At 33.7% G+C, this 22,356-nt stretch overlaps 1 protein-coding gene across 1 annotated transcript in view; it reads right to left on the bottom strand.

Moving 5' to 3' along the window:
* Nucleotides 1–2,828: 2,828 nt before the first annotated feature.
* SLC17A6 (solute carrier family 17 member 6) overlaps nt 2,829–22,356 on the bottom strand; it is a 41,844-nt gene continuing 22,316 nt past the window's right edge. Inside the window, exons 5-12 of the mRNA XM_003910120.5 lie at nt 21,398–21,485; nt 19,600–19,686; nt 16,740–16,882; nt 12,195–12,344; nt 7,482–7,614; nt 6,232–6,342; nt 5,654–5,781; nt 2,829–4,918 (exon numbers count right to left, since the gene is read on the bottom strand). Of these exons, the coding sequence (XP_003910169.4) occupies nt 4,583–4,918; nt 5,654–5,781; nt 6,232–6,342; nt 7,482–7,614; nt 12,195–12,344; nt 16,740–16,882; nt 19,600–19,686; nt 21,398–21,485 (1,176 nt within the window). The 3' untranslated portion in view covers nt 2,829–4,582. The remainder of the gene's footprint in view (nt 4,919–5,653; nt 5,782–6,231; nt 6,343–7,481; nt 7,615–12,194; nt 12,345–16,739; nt 16,883–19,599; nt 19,687–21,397; nt 21,486–22,356) is intronic.

The following is a 22,356-nucleotide window of genomic DNA, read 5'->3' as shown; positions in this document are numbered from 1 at the left end:
TAATTATGTCACTACCAAAAGAATTAAATCTTAGTAGTCTCTATTTGTGGTTAAAACTAAGAGTAGATGAAGGAAGAAATGGAAAGAGAAAATTGACAGCTCATGAGAAGCCCAGAAAAGGAACACAACAAAAAGAAATTTGAAGAACTGGAAACCACACTTAAAAGATTAGACCATCTCTTCTACAGAGATTCAGGTACTGGAGACACTAGATGCTGGTATCTTCCATGACCTAGACTCCCTGCAGCATGAGGCTTTCTGAGGCTGAGAGAAGATTCCTCACCTGAAACTACGATCAATCAATCAATCGATTTGACATGGGGAGCAACTTGAAGGCATTTCATCTTCAGGAGTTTGGAAGATTAAGAAAATTCCTTTTTCAGGGTTGTTACTTAGGGTCCTGTGTCCAGAAGCTTCTCTCAGTCACATTTGTGTCACATCTTGCTGGGCAACTGGGGACCATGTAAATAAATGCCTGAGGGACTGGGTCATCTTCTCACCAGTGAATCCTCAGTATCTCCCATAGTATGAGTAATTAATAAACATTTATTGAGTTGAACAAATTAATTAGTAAGTGAACCCCAGAAAAGACAATTTGCCAGTAGTATTTCCTGTAGAAAAATACAGGAATAATAACCCACAAATGGTAACTTGATTATCCATCATGGTTATAGAAGTTGAAGATGTGTATATGTCACTTTGCATTTCCCAAAAGGGTCCACACATTATAAAGGGAAAAGCGTGCGAAGATGGTAACACAAAGATGTTCATAACACCAATCATTATAGCAGCCAAATATTGGAAATAACTAAAATGTTTCATAAATAAAGTATGGGATAGATAGATGAAATATAGTTCTTATTAAATAATTGAATATTAGATTATAGAACTTTATTATTCAAATAGGAAAATACACATGTTCTACTGTTAAATGAACATTAGGTAGCAGTAGTAAATCAAGCATAATTTTGAACTTGGAAACTAAATAATATGCAATATTATTTAATTAATAGAATGTAAGTTTTATGTGTGTTTTTCACAGAAAGGACTTTCGAAATGTTAACAGTGCTTATCCCTGGGTAGAATAATTATTGATTACTTTATTTTCATTGTTTTTAATGCTGTCCTACACCTAATGAAACTCCCCTATTCTCCAAACACTACATTTATAATCAGAAAGGTAATCAAATGACTTAAAAGTAAAAAGAAAATGCTCTCTTGCTGTGGCCAGATAGTCTGTATTCTAGTTCTATCTTTGCCTGGGGAATCTTTAGGAAGTTTATTACACTCTCTTAGACCTGTCCACCTTACCTGGAAAATAGAAATACCAATAATGATACTTGGTCTTTTAATTTTAAAAGGCAGATGTGAAGACAAAATGTGGCAATTCATAGGGAAACATTTTGCAAACTGCAAAAAAAGATACATATGATAATGAGGAGGAAAATGAAAAAAAAAAGGCAGAGAGGAAGAGGAGAAGGGGACAATGAATTTTTGGGGTTGAGAGATGAGAAAATGAATGTGGCTAGTGGTAATATTTGGAGACATCATCAGAACAATTTTTTTAGAAATGGGTGTCACTCTGTTGCTCAGGCTGGGGTGCAGTGACCATTCATAGACACAATCATAGTGTGCCACAGCCTCCAATTCCTGGGCTACAGTGATCCTTCTAGCTCAGCCTCAGGAGTCACTGGGACTATAGGCATGTTCCATTTCTCCCAGGTAAGAACAATTTTCTTATGAGAAATGTAAACTTTTTGTTTTAGAACTGGGGAAATTATATAGTGCTAAATTCAAGTCATTTTTATTCCTGCTATCAAGTTCTACAGAGAATGGCCTGGCCTGTGAACCTGCTTAAGAATTAGGCTGGGTCTCTGGCCATTGTTTCTTTATGCAGAAGATTGGAAGATACGAGTGGTGGACATGGGAGTAGTGGTAGAAGCAATAAATGGTCATTTAATTAACTCAAATAGAAATCTTATTTACAGAGAAAATAAAAATAAATGCACAGCTAGTCATCAAAATTTCTTTCCAATTCCATTAACAATCAATGAGTCCCCTTGATCAAGTCTGTTCCTTTTATTGGCCTTCAGTGTTCTCCTTCATTCAACAACAGGTATCAACTAAATCATCTCCTAAGTCCTCTGAGCAGTAAAGTTCTATGAGTCTTAGATTTTATAGATTCTATATATAGATTCTACACATATTTACCCCTATCATCTTCTATATTCCTATGAGTTAGGGAATCTGAGCTAAATTATTTCCATTCCACTCACAAAGACATTCTTTTGGCTGCCTTGATAAAGCTTGCTTACTGCTAATTAGTTTGGCTGAAATATTATAATATAATGCCATTATAACATTTTAGCTTCTAAATTTCTGTTTCTTCATTTACAAGCTGGGAATAAAAAGAGTACCTACTTTGTATGATCACTGTGTAGTTACAAGAGATTCTATACCAAAAAATGACTAGGACAGTTACCTAGCACAGGGTATGTGTGCAATTAAAATTAGGTGGTAATACTGATGTGATTTGTTTTGAGTTTTTTCCTAAATTTTTCTTTGAACTTAGCAGCAGTTGTGAGAAAACTCATTGAAATCTGGAGTTTGACTCAGAGACCTATTTCTTGATTTAAAACTCTGTGGAGTCACATCCCACACAATCTAAAGAGTGCCATGTTCTTTCATTAAACACCCAATGGGTCAAAAGGTTGTTGTTGTTCTTGAAGCCTATATTTGGCTTCATTGGAGCTTCCACCAGCTAAATTCATATTAAAGCTAAAAACTAAACAAAATAAATCCAAATTAATGTATGATTAATGCACGGCTTTTTAAGAAAGGATAAATAGAGCATTTTATTAACACTTTTTTGCTGCAACAAAATGACAGTCCACATATTTTCATTCAACACAACAAAAGCTGTGATCACATTACATCACTTTGAGGCACAAAGCAAACGGTATTTTTTTTCTTAAGGTAAAGAATGATTTGCATTTTTTAAACAAACTTCATGTTTTATATTTGCAGTAGCAGGGCCTCCAGTCACTAGCACAATACAATGAACAGATCAAATATCCAGAATAGACAAAATACACCAATAATATTTTGAGTTGAATTGGGAAATGCATTATCATAATTTTAGGACATTATAAAGAGGTCTGATGTTAGCTTTTTTAAAAGAAAAAAAAAATCATTCCAACCACCCAAACGGCTACTACAAGCAAAATGAAGGTAATATACAGACAGGAAATTGTATGCATTGCACTTATTGCTTGGTACACAAATGTTGCAATTCTTGTTGAGTTATATTAAGAAATGACAAGCAAAATGCCTCTTCCCCACCTAAAATTCTATGACTCTATGAAAGTAGAAATTGCAATTCCCTAACCCAACATTAGGTGTATGCTATTTTTGGTTTTGTGTGAACATTGTTTATTATGTTTCTGTGTATGGACATGTATAAGATATACAGATATATATAGAGAGAGACCATTTTAATATAATTTATTGTCCTATATATTTAAGACAAATATTTCTTAATAGGACTTTAAATAATAAAATTGCCTACTTACAATATCTCTATGAAGTTAATCTTTTCATATTATATATAGCTCTGTGGCACAAGTTTCATGTAGTATTTAATCATGAAGGAAGAAGGATATCTAAACCATTTTCTATTTCTTTGTTCTTAATATTGCATTTTAAGGGCTATATTTCCATAATAAATTTCTTATTAGATTCTTTGTGGTGTATATATCTCTTTTTTTTCTAATGCAAGTTACAACCAGTACAAAGTTGTAATAAAAATACATTGAAGTTTATTTCTTTTTATATTTTTTGCAAAAAAGTTATGTGATATGCTACATGAAAAGTTTGATTTTATTGAAATGTGAAGTGTTTCATACTGTTAGGTAAATGGATGGAAGAACATGAAGCATACCCCTCAATTTACATGTTCTCTTTCACAGAAATAAGTGTTTGTGGCCAAGCATTTCATAGAAAAGACTGCAAGATACTCCTTTTGAGGACTAACAAAATATCTTACATTATGCAATTCAAATAGTTATTCAGTACAACTTTGTAGCTGATAGTTCACAATGTACTTCTTTGAGACATATCCCAACTCCCTGATTTTCACTTAATAAATGTCGCCTCTACCTGATGCAGCCAACTTCTGTATGCTATCCTGCAATACAGTGTAACAAATATATAAGTGCGTTTTGCATGATCAAGTAGCTTTGGCTTCCTAACTTTTGTAGGATGAGATGTTGTGCTTTATTAAATAGTGATGAGTTTTAGCTCATATGAATCCAAAGGGTAACTACTTGTTTCTACAATTTTGACCAGTCAACCTTTTAAGTCACAAATGCAAGAATGGATGACTTGAATGGAAATGATGGAACTTCACAATTTTACAGATTGCACTTGATGGTAACCTCATGGGTTTGTTTTGTTTTCATTTTAACAGCAAGACTTGCCTGGTTGATATGTTTACATGTTTATATCACGTGTTTTTAAATTTTTTGTGTAATCACATGAATTTAATCACAAACACTAAAAATAAATCCAGTAATTAGTTTTGTTATGAATAATCAACTCGGTCCTTATAGCTATATGAGTCTTGTACTTCTCCTTGTACAAATTCCTCTTTCTTTTCCCAACCACTGGGCCAACCTCCATTGGCCTGTGTTGTGGCACCATAAGACTTGGTGGTACCATAATTTATATAATTTTGAGTAATGTCCCCTGTTTCTTCATCAAGTTCATCTTCATGAATAAATCCACATTTTTCTTCACTTGTTTCCTCAGGGTCTGCCCAGGGTTGTTTCTCTCCTGAGGCAAATATTGCATAAAATATAACTCCACCATAGTGGACTAGGGCAGCGATCAGGAAGACATACTGCCACTCTTCACGTGACTGCAGTGACAAAAAGCAGCACTGTGAGAACAGACTCCCCATGATTTAAACGCCTAACGTCTTCTCTGAATACACCACCACTGAATTTTCATGAAACACTATATTTGGGGAAATTCATGTACTGATTATGTGAAGCAAACACTCTATATAACACTTCTGTAATACTATTACTTTTATTATTTGATGTTTTAAATCTAGAAGTTTAGAAATAAAATTCCAAATATATCTATGGCCTGCTGATTTTTAAAATATTCATAATCTCTTTTCATTTCCATTGATTTACTTATCTTTTTATTCCATTTTTTTTGTTTCTTTACTTCTAGTAAACCAGAATTTTGAAGCTCTGCCTACACATATAAGTACAAATAGCTGATGATAATATTCTCCCTTGGACAACTGCGGAGGAATCTGAATTGAGGTTTACAAATAAAGCTCAGAAGACATCTGCTTGAGTATTTTAATAAGCCAGAGAAAAAGGGGGTTTTTATCACATCAGGGGTATCAGAATTATTAAAAAGGGTTGAGAAACCTATTGCTTATTGGTTAGGGAAATTGACTTTCTTGGAATTCTTAAAAAGATTTTTTATTCTGAGTCTCATTTATCTTTCCCACTCAGAGATGTGGTGACTGGACAAGAAAGAGAATACTAAGGATAATATTTTAACTCTTTTCCAAAAAGATTATCATTTTGAGAAACTGTCTTCTATGAATAAACATCTGTTTTGGCCACCTTACCTTATTCTTTGTCATTGCACCAACAATGATAGGACAAACCATTCCTGACAATGTGCCAACACCATTCGAAATGCCCATTAAGATACTGGCATATCTCGGAGCAATATCCAAGTGGTTAACATTGAAACCTGAAATACACACATAAGTTTTGACTCAGGGGATCCTAAACTTCTTAAAAGTAAGTACCTGTAAAACCACACATCACAACTCCTTAAAATATACTGGGTTCAGAGCACGTGCTTAATTATGTTGTGATAATTTCTCTCGGGGATGTAATGAGAATAGAATGAGGTATGAATTCTTATCCAACACTTAATATGTGATGTTCACTCCAGAGAGGAGGTAATGTTTTCTTAACAACAACAAAAAAAGGCAGTCCAGGAGGACATTGAGTATTAACAAATCTAAATGTTTTCTAAATATTTTATTTTTTTCATTTTCTAGTGGAAATATTTGACTATTATTCAACCTATAAAAGATATATATGAAGATATCTATAAAAAGATATATGTATGTGCCTTTTTATCAGCAGTCAAAATCAGAATGTCCCAAGTACAAAGAAAAAATATATATCTTACCAGATATAGCAAATCCACTGAATCCCACTGCAAGTACCAAGAATGAGATTGCTACCCCTCTAGTATGAGAATAGCCAACAACCAGGAGTAGTGTGGCTTCCATGCCAAAACCTTCAGAAGCAAACACATAGAAATTCTTCAGAAATTTTTGAAATTTTAGCAGTGAGCCAAAACTGCTAAAAATGTTCCAATTTATTAACCTAGAAATTCCACTTCAGAGAGTCTATCTTCCAAACTAATAATAACAATAATAATAATTTTTATTTTATAATTTTATTTATATTTATTTTATTTATAATTATTATCCTAGAGATTCATGAAGCTTTCCTTGTGTTTTAATAAAAACATCCAGGCCAGATGTGGTGGCTCATGCCTGTAATCCCAGAACTTTGAGAGGCCAAGGCGGGAGGATCACCTTAGGTCAGAAGTTCGAGGCCAGCCTGACCAACATGGAGAAACCCAGTCTCTACTAAAAATACAAAATTAGCCGAGCATGGTCACCCGTGCCTGTAATCCCAGCTACTCTGGAGACTGAGGCAGGAGAATCGCTTGAACCCGGGAGGCGGGGATTGTGGTGAGCTGAGATCATGCCATCACACTCCAGCCTGGGCAATAAGAGTGAAACTCCATCTCAAAAACACAGAAACAAACAAAGAAAAACATCCAAAACAACCTAAAGTTTCAATGATGGGAAGAGGTAAGTTAGTTACAATAAATACAAATGGCTTTATTTATTTATTTATTTATCTATTTATTTATTTATTTTGAGACGGGGTTTCACTCTTGTTGCCCAGGCTGGAGTGCAATGGTGCGATCTTGGCTCACTGCAACCTCTGCCTCCAAGGTTCAAGCAATTCTCCTGCCTCAGCCTCCCAAGTAGCTGGATTACAGGCACCCACCCCCATGTCAAGCTGATTTTTTGTGTCTTTAGTCGAGATGGAGTTTCACTATGTTGGCCAGGTTGGTCTCAAACTCCTGACCTCATTATCCACCCACCTCGGCCTCCCAAAGTGCTGGGATTATAGGCATGAGCCACTGTGCCCGGCCACAAATGGCATTATAAAGCAGTTACTTAAAACTAGGAGTTATGAAAAGTTTGACGTAGTATGAGGAAGTTATTTTAAGTGAACAATGAAGGCACAAATGCAACTGCATCTAAGTAATTTGATCTGTGTAGAAAAAGTTATTTTCTCATGTAGGTTAAACTGATTGAACTAAAAACATGTCCTTAGTGCCACTTATGTACTTACCACCACAATTCATGATCTTTCTCACTGTTGTAGTTGAAAGAATCTGCTTGCTTCTTAGAAAATCTGCAATTTGCCCCCCAATAGGCACAATAATTGTCATTACTAAGTGTGGCACAGCAGATAGCATGCCAACCTGATGAAAAACAAGAAGGGGGAGAAATAGACATAACCGTAAATAATATGGGTAATTTAATGGCCTTAGTTTCTGAATCTGTCATTACATTTTTATGGACAAAAGAAGGAAAAATACTCTTTCCAAATGATCACTTGCTCATTCCTAGAATAAGTAATGCTTTCCACAGAATACATGAGAAAAGCTAAGCAAATTTACTTGGATCCCTTTCGACCTTCTGTGAGAAGTAATATATATATATTTTTTGCTATGTAATGCATCAGTAAATTTTGAGTATGATTCAACTCTTCTGATATTGTTAAATGTGTTTGCACAAATACATCCTTAGTGAAAGACAGCAAAAGTGGCGAGAGAGAGACAGAGAGGAAAAATACATTTGTCACATCTTGAAGAGGCTGTATTTTAAATTTATGTTTAATTCATATGGGAAAAATGCATATTTGTACTTTATAGATATCTTATGAGTAAAAAGCACAGACATAATTTCTGTAGAGTAAGATCCCAGATAATGCAGATAATTTCTTCAATTTTAAGTATTTTCTGCATCAAATATCAATACTTGATCACATTTTTGTATTGTGGCATGTAGTTTCTCAATTAATTTCATGCTAAATAGCCTAACTTCAAACTTTACCCACCAGGATCAGTTAAACACATATTTTTAACCATTACTTACACACAAAGCACTGTGTTCTAAGCATTATGGGGATAGTAAGTATAAATAAAATGCATTTAAATTATGTATTACCACATACGTGGACTTAATAAACTTTGAATGTAAACATATAAGGAAGTTTTTTTACTAAGTAAACTTTGAAAAACAATTTTTGGCAGATGGCATTCATAATGTGTGTTTAAGTATGTCTTTCCAATTAGATTATCGAAGGTTTGACACAAAGATTCTATTTTATTTTACACTGGTATATAGTATGATACCACAATCATGGATTTGAGTTGTAATGATTAATTGAAATAGTAAATGATTCCACAATAGGTTAACTGTTCAGGCTACATAATGATCTCTTCCATCCCAGATGGATGATATTAATAGTCTTCTTACTAAGTAAAAAAAAAATTGAGAGTCAGAAGACTTAAGTGATTGTGAGAGTCAAGTTTCGAATCAGTTCTACCTGAGTCCAAAGACTGAGCTCTTAGCCTTTATACTTGGCACCACTGCCATGAGAAGGAAAAATCAAATGAAATCAGACGATATATATTAATGTGCTTAGTCTAGTACGAAACTTGGTATATAGCAGGGGCTCAACAGGTACCTAAATAAAGACGTCAGGTAAACTGACATTAGGAAAAAACAAAAAACAAAAAACAAAAAAAACCATTATTGCTTTTGAGACTAGCATCTTGAGAAAACTACAGGGCTTTTTACTCTTAATATGGAGTAAATATATTTCAAGCAGTCAATGTGTAGAAACCTTTGAACAAAACAAAAACGTTCTGAAAGACACTATGTTAGGATTTGTGTAGAATTACATGGTATGTTTTTGGCATTTACAAAGGCAGGCTAAAAGTTTGGAAGTAACCACATTGCCTAAGTCCACATAAACGACTTGCATTTTTACCCAGTGTTTAATAAGTCTGAAAAGTTTTTTAATTGAAAATCCTCTGTTATTTACTATCTATTCGAACAATCATTTTGACTACTTTGGATAAGAAAGGAACAAAGCTATGGTTATTTTTTCACACTTTCAGCAATGGGTATGGAAAGCACTATGGAAAATGCAAGGTGCTAACAATCTACAGGGTTAATCAGACAAGTTTTAGACTATTTTAGCGTATTGATTTAACATTTAAAGGTATTGACTCTCCTAGTTTCTTAAACAATATGTGGATATACTCTGTATTTCACCTCAAAAGAGCCAAAGAGGTTTCAAAAGTTTGTGAGTTATTCAGTGGTCTTCTTGGCTTTTGGGGACTTATGAGGAATCACTTGTCACATGATCAAAATGATTAAAACCTTCCTAAAGATCATTTATGTCAATCACATAAAAGTTTGCTTATTATTTTAAGGTTTTGAAAGGATAGGATAAATGTTTTTGAGCTTATAACTGATTTATTCTTCATAGAAACTCCAGTAATTAGATTTTTGTCCCAGCCTTCTTTTAGCTTTTCTGGGTCATAGTCTAGATCGTATGTCTTCCTATCTGATCCATATTCTGTTCAGAAATAGCAGCAAAGCACAGCCAGCCACCACTATTCTTCTCCTCCTTAAATAGGAAGCTCAAAAGGAGTGGACGTCTGTTCTCATTTGGCTTGCCCCTTATAATCTGACCTTTCAAAGTGCTGGTTAATCCTATCACTGACCTGCTGATATGCCATTTTCAAGGGCCTGAAAATGTTACATATAAGCATAGGCTGATATAATATATTAAATTATATATATATGTGTGTGTGTGTGTGTTTTAGAAAATAAAAATAAAAATATATATACCTGATATATATTGTATTAGCTTATGCCAGTATATAATTATATATATATATCAGTTAAATAATATAATTAACTTATATAGTTAGCTGATATAAAAACTATGTTATAATTTTATTTATATATATGGTGCTGTCTTAACTAAGTCAGTATAATTAGAATGAAGATTAAGCCATTGCACTCATGTTTCTTTCTGTAGGATACCCAATTTAACTAAAGTTGAAGAGAATGATCTTCCATGTAAATATTTTACTTACTTTACCTAAATTTGGATGCAGCTTTTAAATAATATCTTTATTATTTAATGGTATTAAGTTAATATCATTATTTAGAGATAAGAAAATTGAAGCCGATAATTACTCAAAACTATGCCCAAGATTATATACCAATACTTTGTTATAGACCTTGAATTTGAAGCCGTGTCTGCTTAGACCCGAATCTAATTCTCTGTGTTCTCCAGCATGTCCTATACAATTTTTTTCAGCTAAGTCAGAATTTTTTAAACCAATCTAATTAGTATATGAAGACCAATGTGTCTGTGTGAATTTATCCACAATTTTCGTTAAAAATATAACTAATGAATGAAATAAACCAACCCATCTGCTGGTTGATTTATAATTAGTTTTTACAAAATACCATTGCTTTTACTCAAGCATCCTCAATTAATTGGAGCTAGAGGGCCAAAATGACCACATAGTTTCATTAACATCAGTTGGCTTCGTCACTCTCCCCCCAAGACCTGACTTTATTCATAGCCTCTCAGTGTCATATTTGTCCTAGATTATGAAAATGGACTCACACCTCCAGCAGCCTTTGTTGAGAAGTACAACACCTCTCAGAGCTCCCAAAGGCTACCCTGGAATGTTTGATCAGCTCTAGAGAGAAGAGGTCTGTCTAAAGCAGCCATTCTTCTCCGGGATGGAGGAAACAGTTTCCTTAGAAACAGGAATTACAAAAGAGCTCTTAGAATAGCTACTCCTAAACTGAGGTTTTCTTCAGTCCCAGGTCTCAGTCTTTCAAGTAGAGACAGAATATGAATAGCGAGCCCAGCTGGACTTATGTAATGACACGAAGAGAGATAGCAAGACCATTGCCAGCACAGACAATGTATTCAGGACTCAGCAAAGGGCTTGACACAGAGATGGCATTGAGCAGATACTCACTAAATACTTGAATGGATATATGATTTACCTGAATTTGAATGGCATAGTGAAGATAATTAAACAAAAATCAAAGAATCTTTGTCTAAATTTGATTTTGTCATGCATTACTAGCGTGGCTTTAAGCAATTTAATTACTTTCCCTAGTTTCTGTTTCCCCATCATTTCAATAGAAATTATAACTGTTGTTCAACAGATCAACCAGCAAAAGTTGTTCATGAATATGGGAGTAGTTTCTAAATTTCGAGTTCCTATATAAATATAGAGTAGTATTTTTATATTCATTTTACCCTTATAGAAAATCTCAAGATGATTATATTCCCATAGCTATGAACAAATGTCTGTGGAAGTTTGCATGTTGTATTCTAATTGGTAACTTATTTTCATATTTATACCACCAAGCTGTGAGCATTTTGAGGACAGAAACCATGTTTTTATTTCTGCATCTCACATAAAGTTCTGCACATTGTGTTCAACAAATACTTGTTAAATTAATAAATTGGATGGACAAAGTATAAACATGTTTTCAGATTTTCTTTTACAATCCTCCTATCTTTTCGCTGGATGAGAGTTCTAGAGCATTGAAGAATAATTAGATTAGAAATTAGTAAGTACAATTATATTTGAGTGGAAAACTTCTTTTGTTTGTTACATTGTCTGTGACCTGAGACTTAAAGGGAGTTATGCTTATTTACAGGGAAAGATTACACTGCTGCTCACCCCAACTGGCCTGTAAGTTCCATGAAGGCAAAAACTAGGTTTGTTTTGCCTGTATTCTCAGTACCAGAGAGCAATTCTAGCAGACAATAGAATACAGTAGACACTGAAACATTTTACTTTGCTTCTATTTCCTAGCAGTTGTTTAATGAATAAATGAATAATCTCTGAAAATTAGAAGACAAAAATTTTTGTAAATGAATTTAAAATTCACTTAAATACATAGGTAATCCACAATTTATATAAGAATACATTTTACATACCTTGCTAATTTCAAATCCAAAGACTTCCTCAAAATATGCTGGCTGACTAATAAGCAATAAATAAAAAGTCCAGCTTCTGCAGAAGTTTGCAACAATTATTGCATAGACTGGCATGGATGTAAAAAACTTCCTCCATGGAGTCTTGAATTTCTGAAATTCCAAAAAGAGAGACATTATGACCATTTTAAATATTTTCAAACTTAAATGGGAATAATAGGTGCTTTGCATTTTCAGGATGAATATGACAGGTCATAAGTAAGAGGTAGAAAGATGTAGTGAAGCATTAATTATAACCACCCAGTTAATCTTAGCTACATAAGTAATCATTGGAAGAAAAAAAAATATGATCTCAATCACTGCAACTTATTAGATTATTCCAGCTTTAGGAATACACAGGATTACATAATTATAGAAAATTGATTCCAAAAGCATAGGTCCTAGTTTCTAAAGTTTTTTTTTTCCTTTTTTAAAATTTTTTTAATGGTGATAGATCGTATCTCAGCAAAAACTTATTGCCACATCAGTGAGCTTGTGATAGCCAAAACATTTCATTTAAAACATTGAAAATCCAATGTATTCATGAAGAGAAAGATACAAAAACTTAAGAGTACAGTATTCTAGACTAGACCCTACCTGAGGTCAGTTATTCTACTACCAAACAATCTTAGTCAATTATTCTACTATCAATCAATCCATAAATTCTCTTGATAGCTAGTAGCTTTAACTATAAATTCTGTGACACTAGAGTTCAAGGTTCTATAAAACTCAGAACAGCTGGGTGAAAGCATTTGTCTATCCCCAGCGTACCTTTGGCACTTAACGAGTTACTTAAAATATTCAAAGCATTCAAAATTAACAACCTAAATATGATCAGCTTTGCATATGACCCCTTTAAAAAATTAAACCTAATTATACTTAAAGTTTCTGTGTATGCCAAAATGTAAGCAAGTACGTATTCTCCCCCAAGATTAATATTTTTAGACATTAAAATATCTCTCATATTTCCTGATTATTTCTCAAGTACTTTATTTTGAACACCAAAATACTGTTTGGTGTGGAAACAGTGGCCTAAAATAACTTTGTTAAAAGCTAACTTGGGATCCTTGACCTAACTAAATGACTGAAAGAGGAGGCAAACATCTTTCACGCGGATTTAACAATTATTCCTGAATGTAAAACATCATAATTGCTAGTATTGGTTGTGGCTGTAATTAAGCCATTTAAAGATCACTTTAAATGCAACACAGTAGGAAGTTATGATGTGGTGATCATAGATATATGAAAGACAAAAAAGAAACAAACAAAAACAAAAATCTGTCCTAATAATATGTAATGAATACTGTGGCTTTGGATAAAAAATTTTAGCGGCAGCATCATAAATAGGTTCAAAAAGTACAGTTTTTAAAAAGAAATCAATATGTTCTAAGAAAATAATTCCAGATGAGTACATTCATTTCACAGATAATAAAAATGTCAGAAGACAGAAATGTCTGCATTACGGTATTATGTTAGCATAAGAAATGACTCCAGAATATTATTAGAAGTAAAAGAACTTTTCCCTGCTGGGCAAAGATCCTTTCATTCATACCAGGATCATCTTTCCTAAGAACTTTATTCTTTACATCGTAAAGCACTTCATCAAAAGCAAGAGAAAAATATCTCATCTTATACCTTAAAAAATTGTTGGGGGATTAAAGGGAAGATTATGGTATTCTGATGTTGTTCTATTTATTGAACTGGCTGTTTATGTTTGGTTTATACAAATTAAGCAAGCTGATTGTTTACTATTTGCGATTTTTTTCTGTACATATGCTATATTTAAATCTACTTTTAGAGAAAAATAGATTTAAAAGACATTGCCATCAGTTGCAATGTGTGATTCTTAATCAGATTCAGATTCAAAACAAATAGCTAAAAATAAATTTGAATACAGGTTAGATATTAGAATGTAGACAGCATTAGAAATTTGAATATGATGTAGGTGTTAAATGATGATACAGAATTGTTTTTAATTATGTTAGGTGTGATAGTAGTACTGACATTGTGAAGGAGAATATTATTTTTCTAGAGATACACATGAAGTTTTTATGGATAAAGTAGTTTGACGTTTTATTTACTTTGAAATGGTTCATCAAAACAAAAGTGAAATAAATAAGCAAGATGGTAATTGTTGCACCTATGTGGTGAGTATATGATATTCCTGTCAGTATTCTTTCTCCTGTGCTGTATATTAAATTTGTTCACAAGATAAAAGTTCAAACTAGAATACAAGTTATATTCCCACAAAATCTCATTTTAAAATTTACTTTCAAGCTACAGGAACATATGAAACATCAGTAAGAAGTAAAATATTGTGTTTAGAAAAGCAGTGAGGTATAGGAAGCGGGGAGCTGAAGATTATCTGTGCTGTTTTTTCATTCTCCTGCTGTTCTTTCTGGGGTCATTTGTAGGAATTAGTTTTTACCTAGACAGAATTTCTGATTATTTTTTAAATTTATTTCTAATCTAGACATATGACCTCTCAAGAACTGGTAAATAAAAGAACATAATGAATTAATAGGATATAGATATAGGCTGATCACATTATTTTGGGGCTAGAAATCGAGGCTAAACTCAAAACTTGCCAGAAACCAATCTCCATTACCTTCTGCTCAAAATAACTGCAACTAGTGGGCACCAGTGCATACTACCAATCTTCCACCCACTCCCATATCACCTCTTGTTTCTGAGTAGCCACCATAAGAAATTATTAGTCTATTTACAGAAGGAAACACAAAGGGGAAAGTTCTAATGCCAGGCTAACTCATGGAACAACTACACAGTAAAGATTTGTTTAAACCATTGAAGTTCAACTTCTGAATTATATATGATATGGGATTTTTCTTATTCATTAAAGGCCAATTTGGCTCAGCAATAATGGGTGATAGACTTTTTTTTTTTTTTTTTTAACCTAAGATGAGACATCAAAGACAGGCATTCTCTAACAAATGAAGTAGAGAATCTGAGCTAGAATCAACCACACCTAGAATAGGGAGGGAGAGGTGTTTGTTTTAAAAGAACAAATGCATAATATGTAAAGGGCATTGATTCTTCAATTAGTGTATGACATCTTCTAGCTCTTAGCATAAGGAAACTATCATTGATCAGATCACCAAATGCTTCAATATGTCTAAATACACTACTTTTACTCAACAGTGTATTTTTGTGTTTTTTTTTGTTGTTTGTTTTTTTTTTAGACTGAGTCTCGCTCTGTCGCCCAGGCTGGAGTGCAGTGGTGTGATTTCAGCTCACTGCAACCTCCACCTCCCTGGTTCAAGCAATTCCTCTGCCTTAGCCTTCCGAGTGGCTGGGATTACAGGCTCACGCCACCAGGCCTGGGTAATATTTTAGTAGTTTCAGTAGAGACGGGGTTTCACCATGTGGGCCAGACTGGTCTCGAACTCCTGACCTCAGGCAATCCACCCACCTCGGCCTCCCAAAGTGCTGGGATTGCAGGTGTGAGCCACCATGCCCAGCCTTCTTTTTAAAATATAATATCGGGGGGCTTTTGTATTAATTACTATGTACAATATATCAATGTTACATAGAATACAACATTTGCATTATTGAAATAGAACTATGTTTTCTCTCTTTTTAAGTAAATCAGAAGGAATCAAATCATCAGGAAAAAAGGGCTTCAAAACATTGCCTTTATGATGCTTGATATTCATAATAATAATCCTGAAAGATAATGATATTTTATCAAAAAAATAATTAAATTGTTATAATTATTTTATATCAGCTGTCTATTATTGGTGTTCTAATGCTTCAGTATCTCCTAAACCACAGGTGACATAAATACGCATGTATTAAACCTACATTTAGAACATAGCAGTCCTCCCTTAACCGTGGTTTCACTTTCTGAAGTTTCAGTTACTACTTGCACAGTACAACCAGATTTTATGGGAAGCGGGGGGCACAGTTAACTTAAGTTTCCTTGCAGTATATTGTTGTAATTCTTCTATTTTAATATTAGTCACTGTGGTCAATCACTTACCCAATTTACACATTAAATTTTATCATAGATATGTGTGTATAGGAAAAACGTTATATGTAGGGTTCGGTACTAGTCACAGTTTTAAGCAACCCGGGGGGTCTTGGAATAGATCTGTTGAGGATCCAGGGGCACTACTGTATTCAATAAACCAAAAATTGCCCTTTTCATGACTGATTTGGATTTTTAAAATTTAAAATGGACAACTATTTATTGTATTTGTTTAAATTATAGACTATATTGAACTGTTTAAAAATATTGTTTAGGTTTGCCGTTACAGTTATAACCCAGTGTACATTTTTAAATGCTTAAGAAAGGATAAAGGAAAAAAAATGACAGATGGAGGAAACAGCTATTATTCCTAAGTCAGAGAATACGGATGGACCAAAAAAAATAAGTTATGACTGATACCAAATTAGTTTTGCTGAAGAAGAACTTGTGAGATAGTTTGGTTGGTCAATGGGGGCGAGATGGGAATAAGATAGGAATATACACCATAATAAAGTTCTTACTTCCATTGCACCTAAAAGATTTGCACTCTCTCCAATGCTTTCTTCTATGTACCTACGTTCTTCATCTGTAATAGTAGGATGCTTTGCAGGACTTTCATAAGACACCAAAAGCCAAAACATGTACCAGACCATTCCAAAGCTTCCTGCAAGCAACAGTTCAGAAGGAGAAAGTCAAATCTATCACAAATACTTCCATTTAACAGTGATGTGCTGGAATAAAACTGCAATCATCTCATGACAAACACATTCTATTAGAAAGAAGAATTCAAGCTTATGTTTCTCCAACTGACGTTAGCCATCTTTTCTTCTCTTTTGCCATTATGCTTCAAACTTCTTAAAGGTCAGGCCTGTGGTTTTATCTCCTTGTCTCTATGAAATAGCACTGATATACAGTAAGCCATAAATAATTATTATAACGGTGTAGTTTGGAAGGTATTCATTCATCCGACAGTACTTAGCAGTTAGCATTCTAGGCACTCTGGTTAAGTGCGAGAAATATAATGAACAAAACAAAATTCCTGTCCTCAAAGAATTATTCTGGGGGTGAATCCTTTTCTTTATTGCCTGCCTAGAATATACAAAAGTGGTTTCATTTCCAGAGAAAAGAATTGCTCATTTCCCTCTCCTGTTAGCACTTCCAGATCTGGCAAACAGACTATTAAATAAAACCTAGATTATTTTAGCATGAGTGCCTACATTACATAAAAAGTGGGCCTCTGTACTTAATGTGGTAACAACACTTTTCGTGACTGTATGCCATATTATTTTCACCACATAGTATTGCCTATTAATCCTTCTTTGGGCAGGTGAAAGTTATAAATTCCAAGGCCCTAAACTGTAAATCCTTTTTCATCCTCTTCTTACCATTAAAACATGTCCTTTTTGTGCAATATAAATCTGTAAACATTAATAGTAGCAAGAATTTCAAGTGATTTTTTCTAGTTTCCTAGCAGTTGACCACTTCATTTTTTTCCCTCACACTGTTCTCTTTGTCCCTTGGGTAACAATCTAAATGCTCCTGATCCCTACAACACTTTTTCTTTGGCCTATCCGATCTCTAAGAAGTGTTCCTTAACACCATACATAACTTCTGATGAACTGTGTCCCTTTTAATTACTCAACATTGAAGTAAACATGATTTAGGTTCAGATAGTGCTTAAAAATTCAGTATAATATAGTGTTTACAGAATATAACTCCCAGATTCAAATCCTGACTGTGTCACTCATTCGCTATATGATCCAATCAGTAACTGAATCTCTCTAAACTTCCACTACAAAATGAGATAATAATTCATTTTTATGGAATTATAGAAAAGTCAAAGGAGGTAATGTATAAATCAACAAGCACAGTGGATGGCACAAAATGAGCACTCAAAAAATGAGAGATACTGTAATTTTATAAGAATTATCATTACCACTAATGGAATTCACCTAAAGTGACAGATATGCTGCTAATTACTTCATATGTATTATCCATTTTAACTTAACATCACTATACTGATCCTATCTCTTTAATCTTTAAAATATGACAACTGAATGTGTGACTCCAGACCAAGTTATTGTTACACACAGCAAGTAAGCATAAGCAAGCACTATGATATGACATTTTCAGATTATCTGTTTACATTTTGTATCATTCAATGATAAATATCAAATGAGATATAACTTGAAATAATGATATTGGTTGTTTATGAGTGCTTTGTTTAAATTTGTATTCTTACTTTAAGGTCACATATCTTCAATTAAGTAATAGATTAAGGCACAAAACAAAGTATTTAATGGATAGCCATATCAACTTATGCAATACATCCTATGAAACAAGTGCTTTTAAACTTTGTTGAATTATGCACTCCTTTGAAAATCTAATGAATGGTATAAATTAAAATCTGATTTAAAAAAATCTCCCTAAGGAAAAAAAAAAGTTCACAAGTACATATATGGCTTGCAATTTAGGGCATTCATGGATCCAAAACCCATCCATGGCTTTTGAACCACAAAAAGTGTCCCTATGATAAGTGACATTTAATAACATTCTACAAGCCTAATAATTTGTTCTGATGAGAACATTTCAAAATGGGAATGAATCAGGGCAAATTTAGAATCAGCCAGATACTGTTCTACCACATGACTTCATTAATATTTCAGATTCTCTTGGCAATGTCCAAAGATGATATTAATCACTGACAATATCAGTTGAGATCCAGCTTTCCTTTATTTTTCCTTTACCATTATTAAAAAATGCCTCTTAAAAAGAAAGACTGTAGGGATATTTTGAAATAGTTACAAGGTGAATATCAAGAGTGTTTTAGATTTAGGATTACATATTTTATTTCAACATGGAGGCTTAATTCCCTTTAATTCTGGGGAAATGAGGACTGAGATATGCTGCTACAGCAGCTAACTGCTGATATTTCATCAAGGAATTGAATAGTCGCATCAGCACCACCATCCCCTTTCAGCTATCTTCCCCCATTCAATCTTGAAGAGGCAGAATCAGGAAAATGACCAAGAAGGCAATAGCAAAGAGAGGTGGGTGCTGCCTAACTCTTTCCTCTTCATCAGCTTTTAATCAAGAGATAATTTAATATTTTTTCATAATAAAGGGCATAGATTTACTAAATGACAAAGTTCCTGTCAGCAATGTGGTTGCTTTTTAAAACAAGAAATAGCAATCTAAGAAAAATAACAGAGATGAAGTGTTTTCTAATCCTCTCAGAATACAAGGAAAGGATTCTTAAGAGAAGAAAATAAGTAAGTAAACATAGAAATGAATTTAGTGATTGATCTCATTGTCTGCAACCACTTTTCTTTTAGCCTATGCACATTTCATTTAACTCTATTGCATAGAAATATAACATACCATAGACATAAAACACTGAAGGCCAGCCAGTGTACTGCACAAGAATGCCAGCTAAAGGCATTGCAATCACAGCGCCGGCATAGGAACCTAAAGTGTAAGGAAGAATGGGAGAAAAGTGAGTGAAATCTCACATGCCTTGGTTTATTCACAAAGACACTTGCACACTCAGGTATATGGGACTCACACCCAGACAAATTCCCACCACCACCAAACATATAAATGTATACATACGTACACAGAAACACGGGATTACACAAGTGGGTATCACCTACCTCCTACCCAAGACACGACAGATATTTAAAAATAATAATGGAGCCATGCTGACTGGCATGTGTCCTGCATGTCTGTGTGCTGAACTTGGGACAGAGTATGCCAATACGAACCAGACACCTGAAATCTATTCTTGCCACCTCAAGCATGTATCTTCTTGTAGCAAATTCATGCAGTTTCAGGTTTGTGTAGTTTTTTCTGACTTCATTTTAATTTTTTTTTTCTGCCAGAGGTCTCTTTATTAGAATCCATGATTGAGGGCATATTGCTTCAGTTCTCAATGCATGGCCAGAAGATATCATCAAGGTAAGTTATCATGTTTTTCCACCATGACAAATTTGTTTTCTTTGCTGTCCCATAAAACAGTTTAAAACATGCTGACAATTCTCACAATAATAGGTAGCATTCATTAGCTTTTCTAGTGAATACCACCTGATTTACATCCCTTTGAATTTTACATAGTGGGTTATCTAAAAAAAAAAAAAAGATCTTAGACATATAGGTAGAAATGGCAATATTTGTGCCCTGGGATTTAGACCCAAATACAGGCAAATTCAACCTCTATAGGCAATAATACTGCTAATCTTACGGCTTAAAGATACAGTAAAATCACAGCAGCCTTAATTTCCTATTATTAGGATTATTTACAGTAGTTCTTATATCTGATTTGGAAAGGGAATTGCTTTCTTGCCTTACTGCTCTGGTAGAAAGAGTAAAACATGCATTCTGCGGGCATAAAAGACCTTAAATTATACTGATTGTCTTAAAATGTTTTAAAAGTTAACAATGAACAAAAAGTAGCTTCAGATTACCAGAAAGAGCGCTACACTTTAAAAGCTGGGATTGAAGCTTTAATACATGTTCATTAATTCTACTTCTCAAAATAGTAGTAAGGTCAGTTATGATCCCAAAAATAAAAGTTCTAATGAATGGGAAATTATAGCAACAGTGCTTAGGAGAACACTTAAAGATCATATTAATTTAATTAATTTAAATTATAATAGTTATTTTCTATAGGCATTTTATTCACTGTAATTCAAACATATGGCTGTATCAAATAAAAATTCTGAGAAACTGTTAGATTTTAACCCCAAGCAGAATTCAAAGTAAATTTAATATTTATTCATAAAAATAAATACATAGTCTAATTATGTTTTTATCTCTGTAAACGTGTTTAAAATTTGTATTTTTACATTTTTGCGTCTAGGTAGAATAAAAAGAAACCTCTGAGGTTCTCAGAAAAATGTACTGCAGTATAAGAGTATTATAAAAACCACTCATGAATATATTTGAAATCCTAGATGAAATGGATCAATTCCTAGAAAAATACAAACACAAGAATAAATAGAAGATCTAAGCAAAACAATAAAACTAAAGAAATGGAAATGGTGGTTAAAAACCTTACCACTCACAGATGTGCACACAAAACCCAGATGGTTTTACAGGTGAGTTTACCAAATTGTCAATTCTTATTCAAGTTGTTCCTAAACTTTTACCCACCACAGCTGCATCTGCACACAGTACTCACCACAGAAAGAAGTGGTTGCCAGTCTACTCCTCTCTAGAGGTGGGGCCCATTTGCTCCATATCCCATGACATGCTGGGTAGGTAACACCCTGTGATGGAGGAAGATACACATCACCATCACCATTTAGCAACAAGAGTCTTTTCAGTATTTTGTTCAAATCCTCCCTGGCCTTCAGACTTCTTTCCACCTCAATTTTTTTTTTTTTTTTCTGATTAAGGTAAAAGAAAAGACTGTATATTAATCAATTTATCTGCAATTCTGAACAGTTTGAAAAAATTCAGGAGATCATTTTGTAGGGCATTAAATTCAGTAACTCCCAAATATAAATATCTATACAGAGAAAAGTGAAGTTTAAATCCTTGGAGCTCACACTTCCTGAAAGCAGTGTCTAACCTTTAAGACCTTAAAATAGTTAGTTTTTTCCTATTGTTTTGAATCTATCCTTTTTATATATATTTTTTTTTTTGGAGGGAGAGAGGGGTTTTTGGGGTTTATTATTATTTTTTTAAGTTCTGGGGTACATGTGCAGGATGTGCAGGTTTGTTACATAGGTAAATGTGTGTCATGGTGGTTTACTGCACCTAGCAACCCATCATCTAGGTATTAAGCCCAGTATTCATTAGCTCTTTTCCCTAATGCTCTCCCTACCCTGCCCTTCCCCAATAGGCTGCAGTATGTGTCGTTCCCCTCCCTGCGTCCATGTGTTCTCATTGTTCAGCTCCCACTTACAAGTGAGAACATGCAGTGTTTGGTTTTCTGTTCCTACATTAGTTTGCTGACGCTAATGGCTTCCACCTCCACCTGTGTCTCTGCAAAAGACATGATCTCATTTCCTTTTATGGCTGTATAGTATGAGAAAGGGTTTGTTTGTTTGTTTGTTTTTTGTTTCGTTTTATTTTGTTTTGCTTTTATGTGCCTTAATAGTTTACATTATTTATCTATTTCCATTATACTCCATG

The sequence above is a fragment of the Papio anubis genome, chromosome 12 (assembly GCF_008728515.1).
Source record: "Papio anubis isolate 15944 chromosome 12, Panubis1.0, whole genome shotgun sequence".
Classification (NCBI taxonomy): domain Eukaryota; kingdom Metazoa; phylum Chordata; class Mammalia; order Primates; family Cercopithecidae; genus Papio; species Papio anubis.
This window is presented reverse-complemented; position numbering and strand designations above follow the sequence as displayed.